Raw genomic sequence first — 20,179 nt, 5'->3', positions numbered from 1 at the left:
TCCTAGAACTCATCAGTCATCACAGATAGGGAGAATTACAGCATCAATATTGGAATTATGCCACCCAATGGTTTTGATAAATTTTTAAAAAACCTGGAGGCAGCTCAGACAGACTTAATTTTATGAGGGATCACAGACATGGTACTGACACTAGGGGACCCCACGTAGGTTCAGAGAGTAAAACACCGTCTCCCCTTTTTATTCTTTTGTAGATATTGATGAACCATGTAATCCCTGTGGTATACTTACTCATGGAAAATGGAAGTAACATCTGGACTCGCCTAAAAAGCCTTTATTCCCAGACAGAGGTTAGCAAAGTATAGTCATGAAATGCTATCCTGTATGCATCACAAGCTGACCACAAGTTACAGTCTCTGGGCTTATAATTATCACCGTTCGGTAAAAATATTACCTTTATGTTCCACATAAGGCTCCATATCCAAAATTTCTGAGAAGCCAATGTAGGTATTCAGCTTTTTCTTATGTCCAGTTTGCCTAACCAAGAGGAAAGCTAATTATATTTATATTTAAAACAATCATAAAACAATGTATAAGCTCTACCAGCTATTTTAACAAACTCAATGGTACCTAGGTAGGTTGCACTCAGCAATCTTGCTCAAAAACTTGTACGATTAGAAGTCAACATAATGCTGTCTTATAAATGGTGGGAAAAAATAGGTTAAAAGTATGAATTTAAAGTGTTGATTCCAAACTTACTTTCAGAAGTTTTAATATAATCACAAGAGAGAGCTACAGATGCTCCCGCTTCATAGAAGTAATGCGTATGTGCAAACATTTCCTTTAATTACGCAATCAAAGATATATTACCATGGGGGTTGGGCAGGTTGGAAGATTATAATAAGAAGAAATTTACTCTAGTTCTTATTAAAAAATACAGAACATCAAGATGATTCAGTTCTTACCTATGTTTGTTTTCCTTTGCAGTGTTTAATCATTAACAGGGTAAAAATAAGGATTTCCTACTTCCTATTTCCTACTAGGAAATAAGGATTTCCTAGTTCTTACTCAGATATGGCTGGCTTCCTTAAGAATTTTGTGATAAAACCAAACATTACTGGCATTTCAAAATGGCTGGTCCCAACTACAACTGTCATTCCCAAGTCTAGAGTTTCAAATTGGAGAGGCTATTATCTGTCTATGGTAAAATCTGTACACATTAGTCCACAACGAGCAGCAAACACTGTTACTCATACATATTTACCTGTCAAAGACAAAACGCATCAGCTGTAAGTTCAGGGTGCAGGGAAGGCTCAGGAGTCTGATCTTCCTTGTGGCATTCTGTTTACTTTGACAGTTTTCACAAAAGTATCGATTGTCTCCCTCTAATTTTTCTTCCTGATCAGAAATAAGACATTACTTAAAAAAAAATCAGAAGACAGAAAGCTTTTTTTTAAGTGATCAAATCTCTGATGTACAGCATAATTTCATTTTAAGTAACAGCCCTCACAACCTGTTGAAGATCGAGCCACTCTTAGTGAAGGACACCCACGTTAGAAGGCACTACTTAGAAGGGGTATTAATTTGCATACAGTGATTTAAAATTGTTGTGGTTCTTTCCAAAATGTCTGATTTTTTAAAGTACTTCTCAAAAATAAAAAATCATAAGCACTTGATGCAACCAAATTAAGAACAGTGAAAAATGGTGGAAATTACATATGGGCACCAGAATACAGAACTACATATATCATATATACAAAATCATACACAGACACACACGAGTCACATACATAATTAAAATTGCTGAATCATGCTGATGAGATAAATTTAAAAGACCTCAGGAAATTCACTGGTATAGCTTGATGGTTTCTTTTTAAATTTTTCCTGTTATGTCCTCTTAACTTACTGGCCGGTCCTCCCCCTCAGCATCATTTGCTAGCTCCTCCTACCTCCCTGAGTCCCTGTGTCTGAATGTCCAAAGACTTGGTCCTTGGTCCTCATCTCTCCCAGTCCTGATTTTAACCAGTCCCCAAAACCCTGAACCACACGCCTCAAATCTAACACACCCCAAAGTAAACTCCCAATCCCTCTCCCTAGCCTATTCCTCCCATAGCACTTCCCAGAGCAATTTTGGCAACCGCATCCTACCTGGCACTCAGACCTATACTTAGTAATCCTTGACTCCTTCCTTTCTCTCCAGGTCCAGTCAGCAAACTCTATCAGCTCCACTTTGAAAACATATCGAAAATCCAAACAAGACAGTACCCAGATCTGTCCTGTTCAAACAGATCACAATTCTAAGCTTATTATGCCCCGATGGCATCTCGCCACACTCAAAGTCAAGTCTCTGGCCAAGGCCCACCAGGCTCTACTGGACATGATCCTTAGTTACCTCTACAACATCCTTCTCCCCTTGCTTATCCACTTCAGCCACAGTGACTTTGTTGTTCCTCAGACCACCAGGCACTTTCTTGTTTCAAGCTCTGCACTTCCGCCCATTTCCTCCATGGCTCACTCCTTCACCTTCGATCATTTTATTTCTAACAGCAACCAACCCCACTCTCATCCCTACCACATTCTCCATCCCTTTCCAGATTTTTCTCCGTAGTACTTATTCTAGGTGACACACTACGTATTTTACTGTCATCCCCAGTCCCCACACCACCAACATTACAAGGCAAAAGTTTTCGGTTTCGCCCACTAGGGTTATCCCCAAATACCAAATCAGTGTGCAATAAGCATTCAACCAGTATCTAGCTGAATGAATTCAGTAAATATCTTAAGTAGGCTAAGAGTTGTGCTAAGAAAGGAAGAAAGGTACAAAAATATCTTAAGAAAGGAAGCTATAACGTAAGTTTGTCTATTATACCATGGGCTTGTTCTCACTTGGTAACAAAGGTTTCCCCAAGCAGCTTTCCCAATGCAGAAAGAAAGGGAGCCACTCCCCTCCCTCCACATGCATCTACATACACATCTACACACATACACAGCAAGAACAAACCCGGAGTGGAGGGGCTGAAGAATGACCAGAGTGATGTTTAAAAAAAAAAATAGCATTCCACACCTTGTAGTTCTCCTTAAATGAAAAGGTAATTTAACTGGATGATTACAGAGCTTAGATTTCCTCAAACACTCCACCACCCCTAATCATCCAAGTTTTAACACAGAACTTTACATGCAAAATAACTGAAAGAGCCCCCAAATTATTTTAACACACAGCCTGCTTCAGCACTTTAAAATTTACAGTTTCTTCCAGATCATTGCAGAAACAGAGACATTTCATATATGCAAAAGGCTATTAAAGAACTCGCCCATTAAATCAAAAAACACATTCAGAATAGTATTTAATGGTTAATGAGCAGAAACAACATATACGCCAAATTTCGAATACCTTCAAAAATTCTGAGATGCAATCTGTTAACTGCTTATGGCCTTGGATATTTAACTCCAGTTCATAAAACTTTGATAAAAGCTTAGACTCTCTGCCACACTGATTGCAACTGTAATAAAACAGAGCGGTAAAATTAAGATCAGAGTCGGAAAAAATCAAGTTCCATTATGTCACACTCTAAAACTATGGGAAGCATTTATTTCCCCCTGGAAAATAAATTTCGTTCATGGAAATTATTTACACTACATATTAAAAATAAAAAACAGGAAGTGATTGGTGAGGCATGTAGTTTATGATCAGGAACAATTTCAAGGGGCATTTTACATTCACTCTCAGTATCCTACTGGCTCCACTCTCTGCCTCTGAGCGCACAGCACAGCCATACGGTAGGCGGTGAGAGCTCCACCACACAGGGCGCTCGACATCTGAACGGATTCAGCTGCACTTAGCATGTCAGCTGTTTACATGTTCCCATGAAAATGAATTACACTACAAATATTACTGGCCCCATGATGGCCCATGAAAGCCGTAACTTGGAACTGAACTGAAAATGAGATAGCGTGTGAGTAACCGTCTCAGAAGACAATGCACCGTGGGAAAGCCGACACACACTTACACGGTTACATAAGCATATTCTCCACAGAACTGCTGCTGGACAATGTTGCGCACATCTGGATTCTTTTGTTTAGACAGAGTGTCTTCCAACAGAGACATAAAGAGCTTTGAAAATTCTTGGGCATCCTACAACACAAGTTGGGGTTAGTAAAAAGAAAAATCGTACCTTGCTTTTCAACTTCTGATACAAACAGCGATAAGTGAGTGAAATGTTGGCGTTTTGAATTTAGCATCTTCAAATAAGGACTGAATTGGTTTGTACCCACATATGAGTTTTCAGAAATAGGACCAAGGTAAATGGGTAACATGTTCGACAGTTAAATAAATGATTCAAGGGACGCCTGGGTGGCTCAGTTGGTTAAGCGGCTGCCTTCGGCTCAGGTCATGATCCCAGCGTCCTGGGATCGAGTCCCACATCAGGCTCCTTGCTCAGCAGGGAGCCTGCTTCTCCCTCTGCCTCTGCCTGCCACTCTGTCTGCCTGTGCTCGCTCGCTCTCTCTCCCTCTCTCTCTCTCTGACAAATAAATAAAATATTAAAAAAAAAAAAATAAAAAATAAATGATTCAAAATAGAAAAAAGTTAATTTTGGGGAGGCGCCTGGGTGGCTCGGTTGGTTAAACGACTGCCTTCAGCTCAAGTATGATCCTGGAGTCCCAGGATCAAGTCCCGCATTGGGCTCCCTTCTCAGTGAGGAGTCTGCTTCTCCTTCTGACCCTCTCATGCTCTCTCTCTCTCTCTCTCTCAAATAAATAAAATCTTTAAAAAAGAAAAGAAAAAAGTTAATTTTTAAAAAGCATTTTATGGGACGCATGGGTGGCTCAGTTGGTTAAGCAGCTGCCTTCGGCTCAGGTCATGATCCCAGCGTCCTGGGATCGAGTCCCACATGGGGCTCCTTGCTCGGTGGGCAGCCTGCTTCTCCCTCTGCCTGCCACTCTGCCTGCCTGTGTGCTCGCTCGCTCTCTGACAAATAAATAAATTAAAAAAAAAAATTAAAAAGCATTTTACTTCACTTCCTCCTACAAACATTCTAAAGAACGCTTAGGTACCTTTTTATATTTAAAAAAACTTAAAAGGTTCTGGGGTACCCAGGTGGCTCAGTCAGTTAAGCGTCTGGCTCTTCATTTCGGTTCAGGTCATGATCTCAGGGCCGCAGAATTTGGCCCCCAATCGGGCTCCGCTTTCAGTGGGCAGTCTGTCTGAGGGTTCTCTCTCTCTCATCTTTTCCCTCTGCCTCTCATCCCCAACTGTGCTCTCTTTCTCACAAATAATTAAATAAACCTTTAAAAAATATAGAATTTAAAGGTTCTTACCTGCTGTTGTCCTGTGTCCAAGCCCAAGGCTTTAACAAATCCTGATGGATCAATGTATCGCCTATTACTATTTTGCAACAAGGCAAACAAATACTGAAGATGCTCACAAATTGTCTGAGGCTCATAATCTATTGAAAAAATACGTTGTTTTTAGCAAAGTGCTACTTTTCTTTAAAATATGTACTTCTTTACATGAGAACATAATTAAGCACCCTTACCTTTATAGAATATTAGTGTTTTATGATAGTTCTAAGAATTTAATAGAAACAAATTAGTAATCACATCTCTTTGGAAGTAAGGAAGCCGCCGTGGCTATCCATATACATCCCCTAAAGGCAAGATTTATATGTACATCACAACAGCAACCACGACCATAGTTTTCTAGTGTCAAATCACCACTGAAATGTTCAGTACAATATAAAAACCACAGACTGTATTTACCATTCACATAAGATGGCCAAATATTTTAATATAATCTCATTAATGTAAACTTGCCATGAATTACACAAGTGACAGGATTCAAACTGGAATGAATATAATGATGCATTTTAAAATGCTAGAATTTTAGAGTGGCAAGTTTTAGTGAGTCGGGAAAGTATCTTAAATAGGAAAAGTGGATCTCAAGAGCCCCCAAAGACTTGAGCATCATCTTCTGTGCCAGTCACTACCCGGCTCTGCCCCCTCTGTGATAACATGGATCAGCCAGCCCACGCAAGGTTAAGTCTTGCCAGCAGAGGGCACCGGAGGGTCCAGTCGGGCCTGCCCCACCAGGCTCCTGCAGCCAACCCTGCTCAGCAGCTTCCTGCAGCGCCTCCTCTGGCAGCGGCCACAGTAGGCCGCCTCCCGTGAGGCACCTCCTCTTGAAAAACCATATTGAATGACCTCTTAGGCACCCTCTCAGATGACTTAACAGAGGCTTCTGAGGCCCTGGATTTCCCTGTAGACAGTTTCAAGTCGGGGTCCCTACTGAGGAAGCAGCTCGGCACGTTCTCAGGCATCTAGTGAGCCCGCACAGGGCACTCTCCAGAGGTCCAGATTTCAGGCCCGGGGCGGGGGGGGGGGGTGGGGTGGGGTGATGAAAAGTCCTCCTGGGGTGTGCATTTTTGCTCCGAGGGTAGTGGCTGTTCCCTACATCTGCTAGTCCTATAGTTTTTCAAGTCCTCTTTAATTCTTACTAACCACTCCCCCCATTACTCTAATTTCCTATTCTTGGTGAATATTTCATAACATATATAATTGTTAAATCACCATGCTGTACACCTGAAACTAATAGATTGTCAACTATAATTTTTAAAAAATCCCTTCCAAAAAGCCTCCCAATAATATATGCATGTTTTAAAAATTAAAGTCTATCTTGTAGGATGTAAGAACAATTCAGGGCACCTGGCTGGCTCAGTCAGCAGGGCATATGCCCATCTCAAAGTGCTAGCCCCACAGTGGGTGCAGAGACCCTTAACAATAAAAAGGCTAAGTAAGAAGGAAGCTCCTGCCCCTCCCAAAGCCAAAGCCAAAGTAAAGGCTTTGAGGCCAAGAAAGCGGTGCTGAAAAGTGTCCAAAGTCACACAAAAAAAGAAGATCTGCATGTCACACACATTCCAACGACCCAAGACAGAGCATCTCCGAAGGCAGCCTAAATACCCTTGAAAGAGCGCCCCCAGGAGAAGCAAGCTTGATCGCTATGACATCAAGTTCCCCCTACTACTGAGTCAGCCATTAAGAAAACAGAAGACAACACCACACTTGTGTTCACTGTGGATGTCAAGACCAACAAGCACCAGATCAAACAGGCCGCAAAAAAGCTCTCCGACACTGATGTGGCCAAGGTCAACACCATGATCAGGTCTGATGCAGGTAAGGCAGCATATGTTCAGCTGGCTCCTCACTATGATGCTCTGGATGTTGCCAACAACATCAGGATCATCTCAACTGAGTCCAGCTGGCTAAACTAAAATACAAATTCACCATGAAAAACCCTTAACACAGGGGCATCTGGGTGGCTCAGTGGGTTATGCCTCTGCCTTTGGCTCAGGTCATGATCTCAGGGTCATGGGATCGAGCCCCACATCAAGCTCTCTGCTCAGCGGGGAGCCTGCTTCCTCCTCTCTCTGTCTGCCTCTCTGCCTACTTATGATTTCTCTGTGTCAAATAAATAAAAATCTTTAAAAAAAAAACCTTAATATAGATGTATAAAACAGTAATAATTCCCTATTCTTTCTGTTCAAATTACTGTGTCATTTTTGTCTCCTATTTGGACTCTGAATGGTTTATCTCTTTACTACCAACTGTGACTTTCAGGAAGTCAACATTTCATTTATAAAACAAATGTAAAAATCTTACTTCCTGGGATGCAAAGGCTTTGCAGTCCACTAAAAGGTATTCAGGTAAGTTTAGGTCTACTCCAACTCTCTTATCTTACAGGTTAGATACTTCATACTTATTAACTCCAAAGTAACTCCTCTTCTGGGACACCTGAGTGGCTTAGTAGGTTGAGGATGCAAATCTTGATTTCGGCTCTTAGGGTCCTAAGATTGAGCCCCAAGGCTGGCTCTGCACTCAGTGTGAAGTCTGCCTGAGAGCCTTTCTCTCCCCCTGCTCTTGCACGTTCTCGCTCTCAAAATTAAAAAATAATAAAATAACTTCTCCTCTGCTGTCTTTCCTTTAAAAAAAAAAAAAAAGATTTTAGATAAAGTGAGAGAGACGGAGCATGGGCAGGAGGGGCAGAGGGGTGGGGGAGAGAATCTCAAGCTGACTTCAAGCTAAGCATGGAAACTGATGTGGGGCTTGGTCTCATGAGCCTGAGATCACAACCTGAGCAAAACCCAAGAGGCAGAAGCTTAATCAACGGCACCCCTCCAGGTGCCCCGGGCTTTCATATCTGTAAAATAAGGGAGTGACTAAACTAGAAGCAGAACCCAGATCCCATCATATCCAACACAAAGCCTTTGCACTTCTTTTATCGTGCCTATTAAAATAGCAGCAGAAATGTACACTCTCATCAGAGAACAGGTGAGGAACAACTTTGGTAAAATATAAAAATTCATGTGCTTAGAAATAAAAAAAAAAAAAAAACCCACACATTTTTTTTTTTTAGGATAATGTTAAAGCCACGATACCCAAAAGAGGCCATGACACATCATTTTATAAAACAGAAATTTAGTTTTTCACTTGTTATGAAACTGTCATCTCACTGGTATATTTATTCTTTAGCAAGATAATGCTAAAAATCAAAAAGAACCATTTTACATTAACCATCCTTTATATATTACTTTAAATACTTAATACACTATTAATCTAAATTTAAATATTCAGAACTATAAAAATAAAGTTTGGGGGAAATAATCTTAAGAATTTGTAAGGGAGGGGTGGGAAAAGAATTTTTTTAAGCCCTGTGTTTTGTTTTTTATTTTAAGTAGGCTCCATGCCCAACGTGGGGCTCTAACTCAACCTCGAGATCAAGAATCACATGCTCTATCGACTGAGCCAGCCAGGTGCCCCTTAAGCACTGTGTTTTGAAGCAAAGATTACTGTTAACAAGGACCAACACTCTAAAGCAATACCCATTGTGTGCAGGGCTGCCAGAAGATACCAGGCTTATAAATCCTCTAGTCCCTCTCAGAGTCAAAGAATAAGCACGTGCCCAAACCAGATCACATAAAACACAGCACAGGATTTAGAGGTGGGAGCAAGGGTCGAAGTTCCCAACTTGGAGCTCTCAGACCTATGTAATCTCAGACATTCACTGCCCTCCACCAACCCCCAGCTTTGAGAATGAGAAAAATCTGGTCTGTTCCATGAAAGTTCCATCTTAAAGAGAAAGCAGCCTCTAGTAGTCCATCTCTAAATAGAAAATAGTATCAGTCAGGAGTAATCATCCACACACTATACATGAAATAAACTAAATAATTCCAGTACGAAGTTTGAAACTGATTCTGTCTAAAAACCCTAAATGGGGGCACCTGGGTGGCTCAGTGGGTTGAGCCTCTGCCTTCAGCTCAGGTCATGATCCCAGGGTCCTGGGATCGAGCCCCACATCAGGCTCTCTGCTCAGCAGGAGGCCTGCTTCTCCCTCTCCCTGCCTCTCTGCCTACTTGCGATCTCTCTCTGAGTCAAAAAAAAAAAATTAAAAACCCTAAATGACTGTAGCTGCTATTGACTGATTTTGCCAAGGTTAGTGAATTTAACCTTAAATTTAGAGGGTATCAATGAAGCTGGTGTATTTCGGAATCAGGACAAAATATTGCTTGTGGTTACAATGAAGTAATAAGTCTCCCAAGCTAGGGAAAAGAGTAATGCTGTCTGCTTTATTGACTTGAATTTTATCAATCGCTACAAATTAATGGGCTACAATCATGGTGTAATACATGGAGAAATTATAGGTGTAATCTAGAAGAATAATCAAATGGATTTCCTTCACTTGAATATGAGCCATTTTGGTGCCTAAATAATAAATTTACAGAAAAAAAGGAACACTCTGAAACCTGACAATGTTTACGAAGGACCGCCTACCATGCCCAGCACATAACAAGTCCTCAGAAGTTAGTTTCCTGGGTTTGCAAAGTGTTCTAGCTGGCAACATGCTGTCAAGGGAGCCAGCCCCATACCCATCCCACTAACCTTTCTCTTCTTGGATACCATCTCCCATCATGTAGTCATTACAGGTACTTGGACACAAGTATAGTGCTTGCCGCAGCTCCAAGTTGAGAAACCATACTTGAAGAAATGTGTTGACGTAACAAGTAGCGCCAAGGTTAGTGAGGCCCACAAATGAGTTCTACAAAAATACAAAATTTGCAATTACAAAATCAATTTCCCTTTACACAAAAAAAGTACAAGAGGAATTATTTTTTAAATTTCAGATTAAAAAATCTGTTACCACCACCAACCAACATGGCATAACCACATAAGGCTCTCTTGGCCACAGGTAGGACATAATTTCATGAAAGCCCCATCTGGGTTGGCTACAGGAGTGGAGAAGACATAGGACAGCTCATCCCTGGTCTTCTAGTCTTCTCTGGCCCCTTACATCTAAAATTAAAGTGACGGGCTCCAGGCCAGATCCGTTCTGAACCTGTGTACATAGGGTATTAATTTGCTATAGTCCTAAAACTGTCAACATTAGGACAATGACAAAGTAAAATGTCCACAAAAGTTCCTTTCTATCATATAGATTAGGGAGAAATGGAGCAGGGGGAACTGGCTACAACTTTTTCCAAAAACTGCAGGTTCCTGAATTTACAAAGAATCATTCTTTTTAAGACATGAAATATCTATATAGCTATTTTGTGAACACCAGGCTTTTTGCTTAGAAAATCTTAATGTGTATTTTTTAAAAAGTAAAACTACTGGTTACACATACAATATATAAAAATACAAGCCCAAGGGGTGCCTAGGTGGCTCAGTGGGTTAAGCTTCTGCCTTTGGCCCAGGTCATGATCTCAGGTTTCTGGGGTCGAGCCCTGCATCGGGTTCTCTGCTCAGTGGGGAGCTCGCTTCTCCCTCTTTCTCTGCCTGCCTCTCTGCCTACTTATGATCTCTTTCTCTGTCAAATAAATAAAATCTTATTTAAAAAAAAAAAAAAAACACACCCCCAAGAAAGCATGGTAATAACAGCACTATGGGGAGCTTGTTTCCTTGATTTACCACTTCCTTTAAAGAGACTTTTTTTTTTTTTTTAAGATTTTATTTATTTATTTGACAGACAGAGATCACAAGCAGGCAGAGAGGCAGGCGGGGGGCGGGGTGGGGGGATGCAGTCTCCCTTCTAAGCAGAGAGCCCGATGCAGGGCTCAATCCCAGGACCCTGGGATCATGACCTGAGCCGAAAGTAGAGGCTTTAACCCACTGAGCCACTCAGGCGCCCCTAAAGAGACATTTAAAAATGAGTTCAAAATAAAACATACAATATGAAAGCCAACACAGAATCGGCATTTTTCCCCCCTGCAGAATCAGCATTTAAACTACAACCGTCCTCTGAAGGCTTGCTGGATTACACGGCCACCTGATTTAAAAATTACCATTAAGAACTGTCCCAATTCAAGCAGTTTAAGTTCCACTGCTTATCCTCAAGCTGCAATGGGCTCCCGCAAACCAGTAATAGTTTCTGATTACAGATGCGAAACAAAACAACAAAAACCCAGAGGAATACCCCATAGTGATCACTTAAAAAAGGATGGCTTACCTTTTTTCTCCTCTCACAGTTGGGATCATCAATGTTATGGAAACTATTTTCATCTATTTCTCCTAACCAAATATGCTCGCCAATGCCAACCAAGCAATTCGGATTTCCTTTGCAGTTTCGTCTACAAAACAATGATTATTTGATTAAGAAATGCCATCGTTCCATAAGAAACATGTGGATTAAAACTATAATGGCATACCAGATTTCATCTATTTCTCATCTATAAAATGAGGAGAACGGAGAAGATGAAACACGGAGTTCAATCTGTGAGGCTGTGGGAAAAAGAACTCATTTACTGCTGAGAGAATTCAAAATGGCAGGACTTTCAGGGAAAGGACTTTTGCAATCTCTAACAAAACTACACACACAGCTTCCTTTAAACCCAGGAAATTCATTTCTAAGAATTTACCCTGAAGATACACCTCTGAGAGTGCAGATAAATCTGCACAAATAACACCTTGGTTACTCATTACAGCACTGTTTGTAGCTGTGAAACACTGGAAAGCCGAAGGAGCCAACAGGGGACATGGTACCTCGGCCTCACAGAGTCCTAGGAGACCGGAAGAGGAAAACCACAGCACAAACCTCTACAGATGGATGTAGAGTCCGTTTTAGGATGTATGATTAAGAGAGCAACACGCAAAACAGTATCTATAGTATGCTATTTCTTGTGTAAGATGGGGGAGTTAGAAAATACACGTGTATCTGCTCCTTTGAACACAAACCAAAAGGTTAAGCCAGAGGCCAATAAAAGTGGTTACCTTCCCAACACGAGTGGGATGAGAGTAAAAACTGGAGGGGTGTGTGACACTTTCTGAATATACTGTTCCATACACTGCTGAACTGGGGGCCTCTGTGAATATGACACACGTGTATACACACACGTAAGGATAGGGAGAGGGGCCCTAAACCCAACACAAACACATTTCAGTTAAATAACGTACCCACAATGAAGGGAAGGAGGATGAGGAACTAACCCAAGGAACCCGAATGCAGTTACTAGCAAATGCACGTAGTAGTATCCTCAGGCTAAAGATAAAAGGTAGAAATACGAAATCTTAATGACTTCCTTTTCATAACAATTCTAAAAAACTACTTTCCTTATATTCTATATTTAAACAAATAAGGAAATATATTGGGGATAAAGGAAACCAAGGCTCGGAAAGTTAAAATGAGGAAGGGAGGAAGAAGAAAATGAAGCCTGCAGTACTGGGTCAGGAGTAACAGACATAAGCCTAAACTTCTAGGTAGACTAGGGTTGCCAGATAAACCACAGAACAGTAGTGACTTGAATTTCAGATAAATAATAAATTTATACTAAAAAATATTTGTTGAAGGGTGCCTCCATGGCTCAGTAGGGTAAGGGTCTGCCTTCGGCTCAGGTCATGATCCTGGAGTCACATCTGGCTCCCTGTCTGCTTCTCCCTCTGCCTCTGTCCCTCTCCATGCTCCTTCTGTCTTTCTGTCTCATGAATAAATAAATACAATCTTAAACAAAAAAACAAAAAACATTGCTTGGGACGCCTGGGTGGCTCCATCAGTTAAGTGGCTACCTTTGGCTCAGGTCATGATCCCAGCATCCTGGGATCCAGTCCCACATCAGGCTCCTTGGTCAGCAGGGAGCCTGCCTCTCACTCTGCCTGCCACTCCCCCTGCTTGTGTGCTCCCTCTCTCTCTGATTAAAAAAAAAAAAAAAAAAAAGATTGTTATTGAAGAAAATAAAAATATTTGTTGTCTTAAATTTAAATGTAATTAATGGCCTTTTATCAGCTGAGGGTGTATAAGCAATTGCGTGAGCACTCCTAGCAACCAGGTCTTGATTTCTAAGTATTCCGCACTCAAAGAACCCAGGGCTCCTGGGAAAAACAGCTAATTCCATGCTGGCTGGACAGAGTACAAGATGAACATGGAACATCTATCTTGCTATGCCCCCAAAATACGGATGTACTCAAAGGATGATGGAGGACACGTTTAAAGGACAGTTTGAGAGGGACTCCCTGTGGCAAAATCAGAAACAATGAGAGGCAAATTAATGATAGGATTATGATCTACTGAGTAAACAGGAACCCACAGTGAAATGGATGAATGGGGAATGGGAGAGTCCTTCCTTAGAGAAAAAAGTCAACTGTCAAAGTAGAAGAAAATTAGAAAACCAGCATTAGGCATCCATCAGATTAATGCAAGAATCAAGCAAGCATCATCGATGGATGCTAGCAGAGGCAAGTCTGTCGAGTGGAGTGTAGGGGAGTAATGAAATATCTACATAGCCTCAAAGTATCTTAGCACTGGATGTCCATGAATTATGAAAGGAAAGACAGTAACTTTCAGTGGAGAGAGCTGGCCAACACTTCACCAAAAGATTAGTTATACTGGTGGGTCCCTGCTGCTATGATGGACGGAGTTACTTCTGTGATGGTCCGGCCAACGTAACAGCCTCAATCTAATCATGAGGCAGCATCACACAAACCCACCTTGATGAGCTTTCTACATTCCAAAAACGTCAATGTCATGAAATAAAGACTGAATGGCCCTTTCAGATTGAAAAAGACTAAAGAGACAACTGGCTGCAGCACACAAGCTTGGATTTTCTTTTGCCACAAAGGACATTATTAGATCTATACGCTCTGAATGTTTCAGAAGCTTAGCTAAAGCTTTATGGATAGCAGTGAAAGACTGGAAACATCATCAACATCCATCAAGAATGAACTGATAGGAGCGCCTGGGTGGCTCAGTGGACTAAGTCTCTGCCTTTGGCTCAGGTCATAATCTCAGGGCCCTGGGATCGAGCCCTGAATCGTGCTCTCTGCTCAGATGGGAGCCTGCTTCCCTTCTCTCTCTCTACCTACTTTTGATCTCTCTGTCGAATAAATAAAATCTTTTAAAAAAAATCATTTTTCCTTTGGACAAAAATAATTTTTCTCTTCTAGCGAAATAAGATACAAAGAAACAAGCAAAACAAACAAAACAAAAAACAGGATTCAGAATCAGGAGAGTAACCTAAAATCTCTTCCTTGAAGCAGGGTAAGGATTTACTAAGAAGATTCTTTTAACAAGAAAATGACAGCTAGGGACGCCTGGGTGGCTCAGTCGGTTAAGCATCTGCCTTCAACTTGGGTCATGATCTTGGGGTCCTGGGATGGAGTCCCCTGCTGGGCTCCTTGCTCAGCAGGGCACCTGCCTCTCCCTCTACCTCTCCCAAGCTCCACCCTCCTGCCACCCCCACTTATGCTGACAAGTAAATAAAAATTAAAAAAAAAAAAAATGACAGCTAGCAGCACTGAACTCAGGTTCCTTAGGATGGAAAAGACAGTATTGCCAGCTGGAGTAAAAACACACCTCCCAATACCAGTAGGTACTCATTTTTTCAAATCTGCTTTTTGAAATGTCAAATCTCCTTTGTTCCTTCTGCTCTTGAACAGGAAAGTGCTAAGACTTTTTCACAGGATTTGGCTGTGGGGACAAGCAGCACTCTCCTATGGCTTCCACCCACACCTCATTCTCAGAAGATGGGGTTTTTTTTGTTGTTGTTGTTTTTTTAAAGATTTTATTTATTTGAGAGAGAGAGAGAGAGCACAAGCAGGGGGAGCAGAACAGGGAGAGGGAGAAGCAGGCTCCCCACCCAGCAGGGAGCCTGATGCCCGTGGGACTCAATCCCAAGACCCTGGCGCCCCTCAGAAGATGGCTCTTGTGGAACCATTTGGATTTTACTCTCCTGTTCCCAAAAGCAAAAGAGAAACATGAAAATAGGCTCTCTGGGGTGCCTGGCTGGCTTAGAGAAGCATGTGACTCCTGATTGCAGGGACATGAGGTTGAGCCCCATCTTGGGCAGAGAATTTACTGAAAATAAATAATTTTTAAAAACACCTTCATTTGCCTCCAGAATCAACTACATCTACCTATCTCTCCAGGCTAAACACCCTTCCTTCTCTCTCCCAGTCTCTCTCTCTGGTCATTCTGAACTTTAAAAAAAAAAAAAAAAAAGTATTCTCTCCTTATCCCCACTGCCCCCTACCAACCCCAAATCTTGTACACTCAACTTGGTCCAAGTTGGCTCCAGCTACGGCCTAAAAATTCCATAAAACAGGGTTTCTTTAACTTTGAAAAGACTTCCAAAACTGATGTGAGAAGTTGAAAGCAATTTCATTAATTGCCTCTAGAGTGCCGGCATTGTTTTTTGTTTGCACATGTCTTCTTAAATTAATTGCTGGCCAAATATTACTGAATTAAGTGTTCGGTCAGCTAGAACACCATCACCGTGTAGATGAGATGAAGCAGGGATAAGGCACCGGCCCCAGGCCGAACCCACGCACTACAGGTCTCTAGAGCCACACTTTCAGGTAAGAGCCAATGGCAGTGCTTTGCAATAAAAGCATTTAAGCTAATGGATTAAAGCTTTCCACACTGTGGCTAAGCCTTCTGTACAGGAGCCCAGCATTTTGTTTGTTGTCTTGTTTGGAGAAGCACAGAATCTACTCAAGAGGCATAAATCGTAAAAACATTTCTAATTACAAGCTATTACTCCCAAGCCAACCTAACCAACAGAGGAGAACACCAACACAGAAGCAAGACACCCTACAGAAGAGAACCTCTCCCATTCATCACTCTCCAGTGCCCTGAATGTCACTTTATCCATGGGAGGAGTAGCCATGGCTGTCAAATATCATTTCTCATCATGTTTGTACCAATTTTCTAATAGCAGAAAAGTGTTTCTGCACACTTATTTCTGTCAAAGTGTAAACAGAAATCAAGAAGGCTAAGTGTTCTAAGATAAAAGACTGGCACGCATGTCTGCATACAAAGACAACCTGTTTACTGGGTAAATACCCCAGCCAGCTTGACCCATTCATATCACCTACTTGGCCAAAGAAACTACTGCTTAGAAATCAAGTAACTCTTTTTACACATCACAAATGTCCCTGATTTAATCTGATAAAGTGATGCCACTCAGCTTCTCTGAAATAGAAACTTCTACAACCTTGTAACAAACCGTATCCTCTACCCACTCCCCACAAGTCTTCTTCCCAGAAATCCTTCCTTCTACCTACAGGGCGAACAGAGAACCAAATCACAAAAACCAAGCCCGGAGAGCAGTCAACCTGGTTCTTCCCCTGGCTCTGGCCTACTCTCTCATCTCATTTACACTTCTACATTGGTTGGCTTAAGAAGAAGGGCCGCCTGTCTGGCTCAGTCAGCAGAGCATGAAATTCGATCTCAGGTTGTGAGTTCGAGCCCCAGACTAGGTCTAGAGATTTAAAAAAAGGCGGGGGCTGACTCAGCTGGTTAAGCGATGGCCTTCGGCTCAGGTCAAGATCCTGGAGTCTCAGGATTGAGTCCGGCATTGGGCTCCCTGATCAGCAGGGAGTCTGCTTCTCCCTCTGACCCTCTTCCCTCTCATGCTCTCTCTCACAAGTAAATACATAAAATCTTAAAAAAAAAAAAAAAAAGTGTTTGTTTTATGTGGCAGATGCCTACTACTGTGTTATTTATTGTATGTGCCAAGTTTCTTCTCTCATCCACCCCTGCGCTATAGGCCCTTTAGGCCCTTTTTCTGAGAACAAACTTCCTCAGGTCCTGTGGTTCTAGAAAAGGACTTCAACTACCTCCATTTTGACCCTGAACTTCGTAATTGATGAAATTCTTTCCATCTTATCTCTTTATCTCAGGCAAAAGATCTCAGGGGCAAAGCATCCCCCATGGGGGCCGTTCTCTCACCCAAGGAATAAGAACTTCCCAAGGCCAGCAAAACCCCACTCATGACAATGGACTTCCCCTTCCTTGCCCACCTGCAGGTACCCAGCAATCTCTGCCTCACGTTTTCCTTATATAAATCTGGAAGTATTTTTGGTATGTGGTAGACAGTCTTTGAGACCCTAGTCCCCTATCTTTCCGATGCAGGCCTCACTAAAATAAATTCCTTTCCCGTTTCACCACCACTGTGTCTCTGCCTTTGGATTTTGTCAGTGGTGAGTGCCCAAGCCTGGTCTGTCTGGGAACCCTGGAGCCAGACACTCTTGCCACCACCACCACCACCACCACCACCACCACCCCCGCCCTGGCTACGCTAGCAAGAGCTGCTAAGATGCAGCCCCAATCTGTCACCGAAACACAAAAATCTCACAAGATCTTTCAAAGTGAAGGATGTGGGGAAAAACAACATCAGTACCTCTCAGGTGGCAGGAGACACTTCTGGATGGTGTGCGACCTGGGAAACTTGGCTGTCTAGGAAGCAATCAACATGCTGATTTGCACGAGAAGCAGAAACAGATGGAGGTTCCAGACACACTCCCTGGCCCACCTATGTCCCTGCCTTATCCATGACTTACTTGTTTAAACTTCCCTGAATTTTCAAAACAAAAAAACCCTCCTGAAAATTTTTTTTAAAGATTTTATTTATTTGACAGAGAGAGAAGGACAGCAAGAGAGGGAACACAAGCAGGGGGAGTGGGAGAGGGAGAAGCAGGCTTCCCACAGAGCAGGGAGCCCGATGCAGGGCTCCATCCCAGAACTCGGGGATCATGACCTGAGCCAAAGGCAGATGCTTAACAACTGAGCCACCCAGGCGCCCACCTCTTGAAATTTCTTAACTGAGCCATTTTTCTTATGGCTATGCTAGTTCCAAGTTCCTATCATCTGTGTCGAGGAGTAACAAATATGAACTAAAGCTTTTTCTATTACCAACACTCCAAAAAAGCCACTTCAGTCTCTCTCGGGCCTTTTTCTTTTCTTTTTCTTTTTTTTTAAAGATTTTATTTATTTATTTGACAGAGAGAAAGAGAGACAGCAAGAGAGGTAACACAAGCAGGGGGAGGGGGAGAGGGAGAAGCAGGTTTCCTGCGGAGCAGGGAGCTCACCTGATGCAGGGCTCAATCCCAGGACTGGGATAATGACCCAAGCCGAAGGCAGACACCCAGTGACTGAGAAACTCAGGCGCTCCTCCAGACCTAATTCTTAAAGTGGTTGTCTCCTCCTCTAAACTTTCTTACAGGACTAGTTAACAAACACAGGGAAAACACTCCAATCCAAAGAAATGCAAAGTTAAAATAGTCATGAAAGAGATCTTCTCTTATCCAATCAGCAAAAACTCCCCAGTGACAACTAAGGTAAAGTGAGAGCCATTGTGCATTCACTGCCAATGTGCTGAATAACAAAACACACGCCTTTGGAAAAAATATGAAAATGGCTCAAAATATTAAATGACACCAACATTTTCCTTCAATAATTCTACTCCTGGGCATATATCCACAGAATACACAACACTGTGGTAAGGAAACAACGATGAATCCCAATGGGTACTTTTTCCAGAATCATGTGATAGAAGAACACCAAGCAGCTGAAGTGGTAGACAAGGGACAGGCTCCAAAATGTTTGGTATGACATGCTAAGCAGCTGGGACATGACTCTCCAGCAAACACCTTGGCAGCAGTCCTAGTGGAGGATGACGTCCTAAACCAGTTTAGCGGCAATGAGAATGCAAGAAAGCTGAATTCAAGTTTATCAATGAAAGAAAATCAACAGGACCTGGGGACCCCTTAGATGGGGGAAAGAAGGGAAGGGGGGGGCCTGGGTAGCTCAATCAGTTAAATGTCTGTCTTAGGCTCAGTCCATGATCCCTAGGGCCTGGGATCAAGCCCCTTGGGATCCCTGGCTCAACCGGGAGCCTGCATCTTCCTCTCCCTCTGCCCCTCCCCCTGCCTGTGCTCGCTCACTCTCTCAAATAAATAAATAAATAAAATATTTTTAGAAAAGCTGGGGGGGGGGGGAGGCTGCAGTGATGCCCAAAGCTGTAAAGAATGAAAATAACTTTCCATAAATCAAAAACTGTTTGGTTGGGGACTGGAAAAACAACAGGCTAGGTATCTAGGGTACAAACCACTGACTTTCTCTCATACTAACCATAGTAAGACATCAAAGTTTGAGCTGTTCTGACAGATCTCCAAGGATCTGTCATTTAAGAGTATCTTCCAACAAAACGGAAAAAATTTATAGCCAGCGATTTCATAGTTATTATGCAGCTGAAAAAAAAACTATTTGACTAGGAGAGGGAGTGGGGCTCCAACCCCAGGTGTCATTTAAAAGAGCTATTCCTTTGCTGTTCCTCATATTCTTTTAGTTGCTTAGCTCTTAGGAACATCACTTCACACAGACTGCCCAGGCTTGCTAACTTCCTTCCCTGCTTCAAGTGAAGATCTGACTACACCGAGAAACTTCGCCTAATGCATCACAAACCTTCTGAAAAACAATCCCATTACACGTATAATAAAGACTTATTGGTCTTCACATCCTTCGACCCAGAACTACCATTTTCAAGAATGCATCCTAAGCACAGATGTCAACAAACACTTTCAAAGATAATCATCACTATTTAGACACAAGCTACTTGCCCAATCACAGGAAAGTCACCAGTGTTGTTTACAACAGAAAACTGTTTCGAAACAAGCTACCTGCCCAACCACAGGGACAATGTTAAAGGGGAGGCAGCAGAGTGCCGTGATGGAATACTATGCAGCCATTACAACTCTTTTCCAACAATATTCTGAGACTTGTGACCTTGTTCCAGACAGAATTCTAAATAAACAGGATACAAAGTTATCCACTACGACTCTAATTTTTCCAAGGGGAAGGGAGTGATGTTTTAATGTCTTTTTTTAAACAGTTTTTGAGGGGTGCCTGGGTGGCTCAGTGGGTTGGGCCTCTGCCTTCGGCTCAGGTCATGATCTCAGGGTCCTG

At 42.2% G+C, this 20,179-nt stretch overlaps 1 protein-coding gene across 8 annotated transcripts in view; it reads right to left on the bottom strand.

Annotated features, from left to right (window-relative positions):
- Positions 1-20,179, bottom strand: part of USP48 (ubiquitin specific peptidase 48) — a 100,690-nt gene that overhangs the window by 57,668 nt on the left and 22,843 nt on the right. For all 8 annotated transcript variants that reach the window (XM_080799990.1, XM_080799992.1, XM_080799991.1 and 5 more), the window contains exons 2-8: positions 11,453-11,573; positions 9,889-10,045; positions 5,275-5,402; positions 3,966-4,090; positions 3,350-3,458; positions 1,223-1,356; positions 413-495 (exon numbers count right to left, since the gene is read on the bottom strand). In XM_080799990.1, the coding sequence (XP_080656116.1) occupies positions 413-495; positions 1,223-1,356; positions 3,350-3,458; positions 3,966-4,090; positions 5,275-5,402; positions 9,889-10,045; positions 11,453-11,573 (857 nt within the window). The remainder of the gene's footprint in view (positions 1-412; positions 496-1,222; positions 1,357-3,349; positions 3,459-3,965; positions 4,091-5,274; positions 5,403-9,888; positions 10,046-11,452; positions 11,574-20,179) is intronic.

The sequence above is a fragment of the Martes martes genome (assembly GCF_963455335.1).
Source record: "Martes martes genome assembly, chromosome: 4".
Classification (NCBI taxonomy): Eukaryota; Metazoa; Chordata; class Mammalia; order Carnivora; family Mustelidae; genus Martes; species Martes martes.
The sequence above is the reverse complement of the archived record's forward strand: the minus strand, read 5'-3'. Positions and strand labels throughout refer to the sequence as shown.